The sequence below is a fragment of the Eurytemora carolleeae genome, unplaced genomic scaffold (assembly GCF_000591075.1).
Source record: "Eurytemora carolleeae unplaced genomic scaffold, Eaff_2.0 scaffold27, whole genome shotgun sequence".
NCBI classification, from domain to species: Eukaryota; Metazoa; Arthropoda; class Copepoda; order Calanoida; family Temoridae; genus Eurytemora; species Eurytemora carolleeae.
In genome coordinates, this window is record NW_019396259.1 from 216,457 (window position 1) to 227,857 (window position 11,401).

Below are 11,401 nucleotides of genomic sequence, written 5' to 3' on the forward strand. Positions count from 1 at the left end.
TATTTTTATATTTTATATTTTTATATAGAATATATATGGAAAATTATAGAAAATATCAAATCAAATTAAAATTTATTCAACTAATCATGAATATGAATAATGTCGCTCATTTTGGAAGATGAAATCTAGAGAGGTCTACGAGGTCGTAAAGTTTTACCAGTGATTTCACATAAATTAATCCTTGTTCCTAAAGTTTGAAGTGAGGTATGAGTTTATTTTCAAAATACTAAAATTATAATTTTATTCCCAATTGTAAATCTTCAAATTTTGTTATCTTCAATTGTCAACTTTTTTCATCATATTATACAATCATTGATTTTTATTCTTGATGTTTTGAGGTATTATTTTCATTTTCATTATTTTAGATTAGGTCTGTCTAGTGCCACAAACAGTGCATGGAGTCTTGCAGATTCTAACAAATAATTTTATCAATTTATTTATCAAAATACGTTAGATCTAGGATTCAGTATAAAGACCTCCTGACCCCCCCCCCCCTCCCTCCATCCCATTAAAAAATATTAAAATAATGACGTTCACAGCATGGTCTTAGGCAAAATATGTCCAAATTAAAATTATAATTTTAAGTTCACTGCTATTTAGAAAATTGCCAAAAGGATAAATCGCAAAAATAAAATCGAAAAGTGTTTTTTTTTACAATTTGCAAAATGAAGGTTCACAAAATCAGAGCTGAACATTTTTTTGAAATATTTAAGAATTTTACGGGACACATAAAAAAATTGTCAAAATCTTTTCTTAAAATACAACACTTTAAACAAGTGGACAAATGAAAGCGTTGGTAACATCTTTGCAAATTGACCTCCCCCCCCCCAACGTCGAGTATCTTAGGGGGTCATGGGCCGGGGGTGACTGTTTTGTCACAATACTCCTATTAAAATGCATTTTCTTGGTGAGAATGGACAAAATGAATTTATTCTTATAATCTTTCCATTTACAAACATTGCATGAAAATGTAGCTTGCATAGATTTATAATGATTTCAATTTATAATTACTTTTCCCGTTCATATATTTATTATCCTTGAATGGATCCTGTAAACCCGCAATATATCTAGATATATAAATATAAATAGACTCTAACAGCCTTACAGAAAAGATTTAGATGCTCTATCAGCAACCCTAAACCAATTACTGTAGTCTGAGATTGAGGACCCATTTTAAGAGTTTTGAATGAAATAGCGGGGTTTAGCTTAAACAAAATAACATTTAAACAACTTAAAAACTTCTCTCAAAAACAAATTCTTACGCGGTCAAGCCTTATTTGACATAAATAAGACATTTGTGGAATAAAATCATTTTGGCTGAACCCCCCCCACCCAATACCCCACTGTGCCTCTCTCAGCCTTTAAGGTGTTATTGAAAAAATATGTTGTTGGCTAAAAACATTTCAATCTTTGAAAAGAAAATATTGTGAAAATCATTCCTTCGACATGTATCATTGCATTTCCATGTTTCTGGGTCATGAATTTCCTAAAATTACAATTCTGTTTAAAGGAACAGAGCTGAAAACTTTAGAAGGAGATATCCTTAATCACGATCCCTTAATCTGAATAGCATGTACACACTTTTGGTTTTTCTTCTTAATCCTCTTCTTTGGATATTCCTACTTTATACAAGCTACGTTTGAATACAATTACAGATGCGATGCTATATCGGTTGGACTAATATCCGATTGAACTAAAGTCAGCTGTTCACAAGTCGGCTTTTAGAGCATTTTGACAAAAATAAATGTTATCATGTTAACATATTCTATCACATTTGTGGACCATAGCCATTTTGAACGTTAGTGTTAATAAAAATTAATGCAAAACTAATACGTTTGTTGATATGACACCATCAAAACCAGAATTGCGCAAAATTAAAAACCGGTTTTTCAAGTTAAAGAGCGCATCTCTGATCTCTAGAATTAGACTTCAGATTAACAAAAAGAGAGGATCAAGCATCAATCTCGATATCCACCATTCTAAAGTTTTCAGCTCTGAAAGCATAATTTTAAGTAATTCTCCATGCTGGGAGGGTAACGAGGGCAACGAATGACACCGGTAGAATTATATATAAATGTATTTGTTTCTCAATGGAGAAACTCATGGAAATAAAACACATTTCTAGGCAGTTAAACGATTATATCTTCCACAATCAGAGTTAGCCTTTAAGTACCATTGTACATTTTTGCATGGATTATCACTTTAAAGTACGCTTATAGACCCTTTCAAGTAGAAAAAAATGTGCTTTAAGAAGAATGTCTGTTGTTCACGCAAATAATTACTTTTAACTGAATTTAAAATACGCAGGAGTTGTCAATCATATCAGTACAATGAAGACGACATTTTAGTAACAATGATTTAGTTCATAACAAGTACTTTTAAAATTACAAGCTTACGCTGTTAATTGACAACTTAATTCTCTCTTTGTTTACATTATACGGTGTGTCTCTGTTGTTTGAATGAAATTGGTAGAGATAAAAAGAATTGTAATAGAGAAAGTGGTCTTTATTGTATTGATATTTACAACTTCGTAAATATTTTTCGTTTTCTGAACATTATGAAATTTCAAAATTAAATCGAAACTAGCGGAATAGATTTTCCGAGACAAGTAATGTTGTCATAACTCAAAGTTTTATCATAATAACAGAAAACTCCGGACTATAAAAAGGCACAGTTGATCAAATGATTCATTTTCTCGAGAAATTGATGTAAATTATTATGTTTTAATAATTTGTGCGTTGCAAAATATTTTTTTGTTGATTTCTTATTTTTTTTAAAATGAAAATTTAACCTTAGCTCCGGAAAGATTTAATTTTATAGACCGAGGGTTAAATTTTCCATTGATTTCAATTTTTCATTTATTTAACATTTACTTGCGTAAATTTATATATCAGCGGGATTCAATGTATCATTTATTCTAATTTGTCTGAAAGTAAATGACATTCCTTTTTAAAGAGGGGATTCAATGATAAACCCGAGGGCTTGCGGATTTTGCGGATTTTTTTTGCCTTTGTAGATTTTCAAAGTACCTTTCAATGAAAATATCCCGGCGGGATTAAGTCAAAATTGTTGCATACCAAAAAAACAGCTTTTTATAAAGGATTGAAAATTTCTCAATTTCAAAAACATCTTTTAATAAAGAAAAATAAAATTTTCAGAAAAAAAAGTGTGTTTCGAAATGTATTGAATCTATCAAATAAATAACACTAACCTGACAATTACCTCCACAAAAACAGTTGGTAATGGTATACTGGAAGGATTTGGGAAGATACAAAAAGTTTTGTGTTTTAGTGCTGTTCGTTTCATTATCTTTTACCTTACAAATAATAACATTTTTTAAATGTATCAAAGTCCTAAGTTATGAATAACTAGGTTGAAAACTCAGCTTTTTCTGGAGTTTTCCCTCTAAAAGCTTTGTTCTTCTCAATAGCTATTCAAACAGAGAAGTCATTAGATTGGAAACGTATACAAGGCTTAAATCGTATGTGAAATTTACATTAGTTTGACGTGCGACAGGAGAAATATCAAATTTAAATTAGTTTGACGTGCGACAGGAGAAATATCAAATAATACAACGGGAAAAATAAATTTCTATGGGAAAATTTTCCCCAACTTGTACACGCTAAAAATGAGAATAATTTTCCATTATTTTTTTTAAATTAAAATTGTATTTCTAAATTTAAAAATAGACATATGCCTCATTTGTAAAATTCTAAAAAGATAGATGCAATAAAAGTTCTTTATTTTAAGTCCGATAACTTAAAATCGTTTTTATCGACTGGAGACAATTGAAAGGGGTTGACTGACCCTTAAGCAGTGGTTGATGAAGAAAAAGCTTAATATTGGAGAATAAAAAGTAGGATAAGATACGAACCAAAATTTTCTCTTTAAGATGTATAATTTCTGAACACAAAACAAGAATTGATTGCAATTGTGACAGTCTGTGTCAGTGTTTATGCCACAAGAAAGTTTTTTTCCAAGACGAAAGTGTATTTTTTTTGTTTTTAATCCTCTTAAAATTGTACGTTAGCTGAGAGACACGCTATTGGTCAGAAACGGATCCTTTTTTAAAAATCTAAATACTATTAAACATAACTTTCCAAAGTGATTATGACAAAAACTGTTTGTGTAATCAGTAGAAAATACCTTCATCTCTAGAAGAGCAGCTTTAGAATCAGGTAACGTTTTCAGAGCTTCATGAAGCTCTTGCACCCCAGCACCAATCTAAACAAGAACTGTACAAATTCATAAAGCTTTGTGCCCCTTGCCATGGAGATTCAAGGTTACCTTCTCTCTTATTTTCTGTGTTTCTTCCTGTTCCCCAGACTAGTAAACAAGCAATTCTAGTTTTACTAAACATTGATTCTAGAAACGCAAATTAAGTCTCATTCAAAGGATATGAGCTACTGTATATCCCACATTTTTGCAGATAAAGAAAACCTCCATAAAATGTCATCTTCAAAATATTTGGTGATTCCTGCCGCTCCAAGTTATAAAAACAGTACAGGATTTATGCCGCTGCAAGTTATATAAACAGTACAGGATTCAGGCCGCTGCAAGTTATATAAACAGTACAGGATTCATGCCGCTGCAAGCTATATAAACAGTACAGGATTCATGCCGCTGCAAGTTATAAAAACAGTACAGGATTCATGCCGCTGCAAGTTATAAAAACAGTACAGGATTCATGCCGCTGCAAGCTATATAAACAGGATTCATGCCACTGCAAGTTATATAAACAGTACAGGATTCATGCCGCTGCAAGTTATATAAACAGTACAGGATTCATGCCGCTGCAAGTCATATAAACAGTACAGGATTCATGCCGCTGCAAGTTATATAAACAGTACAGGATTCATGCCGCTGCAAGTTATATAAACAGTACAGGATTCATGCCGCTGCAAGTTATATAAACAGTACAGGATTCATGCCACTGCAAGCTATATAAACAGTACAGGATTCATGCCACTGCAAGTTATATAAACAGTACAGGATTCATGCCGCTGCAAGCAATATAAACAGGATTCATGCCACTGCAAGCTATATAAACAGTACAGGATTCATGCCGCTGCAAGTTATATAAACAGTACAGGATTCATGCCGCTGCAAGTCATATAAAAAGTACAGGATTACCGAGGCTGTTTTGTATTTTTCTGCTCGCAGCATAAAATTTGTAAAAATGTGTAATTTACAAAAGATAATCGAAATATCTGTGCTGAATTGAAAGTTATAATTTTTTTCCCGGAATTAGATTTCCAAATATTTTGTTTAAAAATTAATGCTTTTTAATCAAAGACTGTTTTAAAAAAGCGGCAAATAAGCTTGGAAGCGACATTATATAATTTTTTCTTTCACTCCAAAAATTTAAATATACTGCAGTGATAACCATAACTCTTTGGAATAGGAAGTCGACTTTTAGACTCAAGTTATGACTTTAAATAGTGCAATGAATATGAGGTACAGCAAATGTGCAGTGTAAACAGACCCATTTCACTAAATAAGTGATTTAATAACTTACTAGTTATGCTATTTGCTTTGTAGAAACATCAAATGCACTTCAGTATTGCAATAATGTCGTCTTTCTATACTACAGTTTTCTAGTTATTACTGTAAAATTTTTTAAATATATTTTGATACAAATATTCTACTTCTTACGTATTCTGCATCATAATTGGAGTGGAATTTTCGATCACTGAATTTTTTAGGTAAGTCTAAATAAATAAAAAGCTAGACATTCAAAAAAAAATATTGTAGATATTTGAATTAAGTAAATTTTAATTTCACTCAATATCAATATTTGAGAGTTAAATTGATCCTTGAATAACTGATTAATTGATTTATTTTGTGATAGATGATTAATTGATTAATTAACTGATTTGTTGGTTTATTCATTGATATATTGATTAATTAAATAATGAATTGATTGATTGATTTACTCATTAATATATTGATTAGTTGATTGATTTATTGATTAATTAATTGTATTGATTGATTTATCAATTTATTTATTAATTGATTGATTGATTGATTGATTGATTGATTAATTGACTGATAAGTTAATTGATTGCTATTTTCCTGTTCAGACTGAACTCCAGCTTCTTCAATCTCTCAGCACACTTTTTAGAATACTTGTACACTGTAAAGTGCAGTACATAAACACTGTACAATGCAGTACGTGAACACAGTAAAGTTTGCTGTACGTGCATACTGTAAAGTTTAGTAAGTCTGCACGTGCACACTGTGCAGTGTATTTTTGAATATTTTGAACTTGAAAGAAAATTAAATTATATTGAATTTTTTTCGCCATGTTTATTAAATTCAAAATGAAATAAATGACTAAATTGTATTCTAAGTTCACCAACGGAAGTGCCTCCCCCTCCTAGTTCAAGATACTGCGGTTTTCCTTCTCCTAAATATTTCATATTAAATGGAATTCTATCAAAGGGAATATTTTTGTTTTTCCATATTTCAAAAAGTTTTGAATTTTGTCAATTTCATTTTTTTTTTCGTGGCATGAATCTAAGAGTCACTTGACTGATGAAACATTTTTTTGATTATCCAAAACACTGAGTGCTAGAATTGGGGCAAGTTATCTTTTTCAAGCGTCTATACATCTTACAATTCGAGCCAATTAAAACATAACTACAGAATACTTGTATTGAAAATAAATACTTTAAAATAAAATTAGTTTTTAATGATTTTTTATTTCATTTTCAGACATATCCCTTTTTTTGAAGCAGTTGCGCTATGGAACACATCCTGATTTCGAGACAATTACTTGAAATTAAAACAATGAAAATGTAAAATATTCAATAATGTGAAATGACACAAGTAACACATCAGCTGTGCTAAGTTCACATATTACGCAGTGTACACTGCGTTTTACAGGAATCAGGAGGTTTTTCAGAGATTTCTTGGTGAAAAGTCAACGGTTAGAAGAGTACTGTTAGTGTTGTAAATAGGGCATTTCCATCTTTACACGGAGGATCACTTGAAATTATGCTTAATGAGGAAGGATCCTACTTTAATTCTAATTTTACTACTTGTCACTGTATTTTAACTGTTTGATCCTTACTCTCAATTGCAGATAAATTTTGAGTCGAATAAATCCTAAATTTAATTGCGAGCTATGTATTCTTCCTTTTCTTTCCTTTTCTTTTCTTGTAATTATTATTACAGTATATAAATATAGAAATTACATATTTTACTTCTTGTAATTATTATTACAGTATATAAATATAGAAATTACATATTTTACTTCTGTTTTAGTGAAACCAATGAGGTTCGTGTAACTGAAATGGTTAAAGATCGTCTTTTTCGTTAGATCGTCTTTAATTTTAATGTTTTTTTTTAGTGTCTTTAATGAGTTTAATGAACATTAAACAAGTGAACATGAACATTGAACAAGTAAACATGAACATTGAACAAGTGAACAAAAACATTAACAAGTGAACACAAACATTACACATGTGAACATAAACATTGAATAAGTGAACATTAACATTGAACAAAAAACATAAACATTGAACAAGATAACATGGACATGAGCAAGTGAACATAAGCATTGAACAAGTGAACATAAACATTAATCAAGTGAACATAAACGTTGAACAAGTGAACATGAACATAAACAGGTTAACATGAAAATGAACAAGTAGACATGAACAGAAACAAGTAAACATGAACATGAACAAGTGAACATGAACATTAAAAAAGTGAACATGAACATGAACAAGTAAACATGAACATGAACAAGTGAATATAAACATTAAACAATTGAACATGACATGAACAAGTGAACATGAAAATGAACAAGTGAACAAAAACATGAACAAGTGAACATAAACATTGAACAAGTGAACATGAACATGAACAAGTGAATATGAACATGAACAAGAAAATAAAAAATAAAAAATAAACATGAACAATTAAACAAGAACATGAACAAGTGAACATGAACATGAATAAGTGAACAAGAACATGAACAAGTGAACAAGAACATGAATAAGTGAACATGAACATGAACAAGTGAACGTGAGCATGAACAAATGAACATGAGCATGATAAAGTGAACAAGAACATAAACAAGTCTTATAAATAATAGCCTGTTATATGAATAATAATATTAATAATCTGTCCAATAGATAATAATGTTAATAACCTGTCCTGTTAATAATAATAGTAATAATTTGTCGTATAAATAATAATAAATAAAAACCTGTCCTTGAAGAATTATAAATAATAATTAACCTGTCCTATGAATAATAATATATTAATAACCTGTCCTATAATTAATTATATTTATAACCTGTCCTTTGAATAAAAATATTAATAATCTGTCCTATAAATAATAATATTAATAATCTGTCCTATAAATAATAGAATTAATAACCTGTCCTATTAATGATATATATTAATTACCATCCTAGAAATAATAATTATAGCAATAATAACCTGTTTAATGGAGAATTATCAATAATAATCTGTCCCATGCTCTATATAATAAAGCTCTTCTCTCAAATATATGTATATGTCAGCTATAGCCAGCCAAACGGCTGGACCGAATGGGCTGACATATTTTTAGGGAACCTTTGAGTACCCCCGGGGAAACAAAGACTAAAATTTGGTTTTCCAAAAAAGTTTTTTTTCAAAATTAGAATTTATTCCACGTGAAACGCCGGGCACCTCAGCTCGTAAATAATAATATTAATAACCTGTCCTATGAATAGTAATAAATATACTTGCCCTATGAATAATAATAATTAATAATTAATAACCTGTCCTCTGGAGAATTATAATTAATAAAATTAACTGTAACATTGTTCAACTGAACACTATAGACTGTAATCTAACACTCCACTTTACACACCACACATTCCATTCTCTTGAAATTGACCTCAAACATGGTTAATATAAATATTTAAAATAGAAATGCTAAAACATCAAAGTTTCTTAAAGCTAACTTTAAATATTTTTAAAGATAATAATAAATGTCTAAAATAACATCTTTATTTGTATACATTTCATATTTTGTGTTGTCTGTCTGTGTTTGTTTGTAATCGGTAAATGTCTAAAAACGGTTGAACTGGTCAAGCCCAAGCAGGCACTGTAAACTATGCAGAAGGAGAGAGTAACATTTTTGCGAATTTCCTGGTTTTACAGAAAGACATTTTTCCGTTTACATATTAGAAATAATAAAAATATTTTGTTCTTAACAATAGATAGATTCAGATTTAATTAAAAACTTTAATATTTAAATTTCGCAATTTGCTTTATTTTTTCGTGCTCTGTGTTTTTGTATCCAATAAAAGTCCAAAAACGGCTAAACTGATCAACCGCAAAATCATATGTCCCAGAGACTAAACTAAATCAAGCACGAATTTAAAGCTTAAAGTTCTGAAAAATAATGATTCATGGTTAAATCAAACTTAATCCCAGACTCATTTATAGACCAATTTGGGTTGTATCAATACGCGAACTCAGTATTATTTCGCAGAGAATCATGATCAATTGATAGAAAATGAGACTCTAGGTTTTCCTGGGGTTACATATATTGTAGCTAACACTGATTAAAGTTAACGTCTAATTTAAGTCACGAGCGGTATTAAAGCTTAAATTTAACATTTAAGTCGTTAGGAATTTAAAACAATCACATACATTAATCAATTAACTTCGTTGCCGTTCTCCAATCCCCCCCCCCCCTCCAATTACTGAGTACATTGAACCATAGTATTATGGAAGTTTAATTCAAGAACCCCGGTAGAAAATTAATAAACCCCGGTAGAATTATTAGACGTGTTTAATAAGATTACGTTGCATTGCCCTGGACTGCGAATATTAAGATTAAAAAGAACGGTTTTTCTTCCAAGGACCTGGAACTCTATTCCATTAAAAATAAAATCTTTAGGCACCCCAACAACAAACAAGTTTTAAATAAGTCTTAAAAAAGATTTCTTGAAGAATATAGTAATTTTCGTTCTATAGATCTAAATTGCTTTTCTTGCTAAATCTTGATTCTATCCTCTTTCCCCTGTTATTATAACAAAACAAAACAAAACATAAACATTATAAACTTTTTGTGCTGGGTTGTCACCCTCCCCCCTTCGATCCTTTCTTCTACTTTTCCTCTCTATTCTTCAATACCTTTCCTCTTTCTACTACTTTTCCTTTCCTCCTTTTCCGTAATTTCTAAATTGCTTTTGTTTTATTTGGTTTTACTTAAATTGAACATGGATGTATCGCTGAAGAAGGGCCTCTCATTCAAAACAACCAACAATGGTTAGAGAGGCCCTGGCTAAATTAAAATGTAAAAATTGTGCAATTGAAACTGTTTTTAATTCCATTTGGTCTAAACATGGCGTCCATACAAATAAACAAAGTTGCAATATACGACTTGTATCCTAAAATAATCAATTTAATTTAGATATCACAACAGTCACCGATTATTTTTCGACACATTTGCATATAATTAATATTTCATAATATTTGTTATTTGTTTTACATACAGTGAAACCCTTAATAACGAATACATCAAAAGAATTCATCAAATGTCGTATTATTCACTTTCTGATACCGGAATGTTGCAGATATTTAGTTTTTTAATTAAATGATTATATGGAACTCTTAAAAACTGTTCCCGCATCATGGCTATTTATTTATTTTCGCAAATACTGAAATTTACGTAATATAGTATAAAACTCATTGAAAAATTGTCAAGACGACATTTGATAAATTCTTCCGATGTATTCTTTATTAAGGGTTTCACTGTACAATGCACTTAAAAGACTTTTTTCTGCTAAGTATTTCTGCAACGTGTAATCATTCAAAGTATCGAGAGCTGAGACATCTGGCGGCCAACTAATTCGGCGTTTTAAGTGCATACAAAACGAATATTATTTTTTTCGTTAACACAATTTAAAAAACAGATAAGAATTCAGCATTAGACATCCCCCAAAGCACGTGAACTACGCGGCAACTATCTAAAGAGAGAACAGGCTCTTCTGTGTTGGTAAACAATGGGCCCTGTGATATACATGAGGTATTGTAGTGTAATATTTTGTAAAAATAATAATACCTGTCAAGATAAAATCTTTTTTTTCGTTCCCGAAAAGTGTAGTATTGGCGAAATTTACAGGGAACCTTCCTCCAGGCCTAGATTCCAAAAAAATGGGTGTGATATGCTCGGACCATTTTTCTCCTGATGATCTTAATAGGGCTTGAAAAGACAAAAAGACTACAACCTGGCGCCATAGCATCCTCTAACCCCCAGTCATTAGCAGTTCAAGGTCATATGTGATTTATACTTTGTTTGAAAAATGTTCAACAAATGTGAACTTTTTTTATTTTGACGAGACGAGAAATAATGTGGAATTAACATTTACTTTTTACACTCTACAGAGGT

The 11,401-nt window shown here is 30.4% G+C and overlaps 1 protein-coding gene across 4 annotated transcripts; it reads right to left on the reverse strand.

Moving 5' to 3' along the window:
• Positions 1-193: 193 nt before the first annotated feature.
• On the reverse strand, positions 194-8,935 carry LOC111699535 (uncharacterized). Of its 4 annotated transcripts, none has more exons than XM_023470233.1 (8): positions 8,778-8,915; positions 6,363-6,409; positions 6,076-6,105; positions 4,288-4,326; positions 4,147-4,224; positions 3,212-3,316; positions 1,440-1,486; positions 194-412 (listed from the first exon to the last, which is right to left on the reverse strand). In XM_023470233.1, the coding sequence occupies exons 1-8, from the start codon at positions 8,818-8,820 to the stop codon at positions 367-369; spliced, it is 435 nt and encodes a 144-aa protein (XP_023326001.1). In that variant the 5' UTR covers positions 8,821-8,915; the 3' UTR covers positions 194-366. The 4 variants fall into 4 exon arrangements, with proteins under 4 accessions (XP_023326001.1, XP_023326002.1, XP_023326000.1 ...); XM_023470234.1 differs by having other exon boundaries at positions 6,076-6,098; positions 6,359-6,409; XM_023470232.1 differs by having other exon boundaries at positions 6,076-6,107; positions 6,359-6,409; positions 8,778-8,910.
• Between the last annotated feature and the right edge of the window lie 2,466 nt (positions 8,936-11,401).

What these genes read in the sequence shown, in the direction of transcription:
- LOC111699535 (XM_023470232.1), bottom strand. Translation starts at nt 8,820, where the DNA reads ATGTTACAGTTAATTTTATTAATTATAATTCTCCAGAGGACAG. An exon ending in TATAATTCTCCAGAGGACAG is followed by an intron (nt 6,410 to 8,777) that starts GTTATTAATTAT and finishes TGAAATATTTAG; the next exon opens with GAGAAGGAAAACCGCAGTAT. An exon ending in TTTGTGGAGGTAATTGTCAG is followed by an intron (nt 1,487 to 3,211) that starts GTTAGTGTTATT and finishes TTGTAATTTTAG; the next exon opens with GAAATTCATGACCCAGAAAC.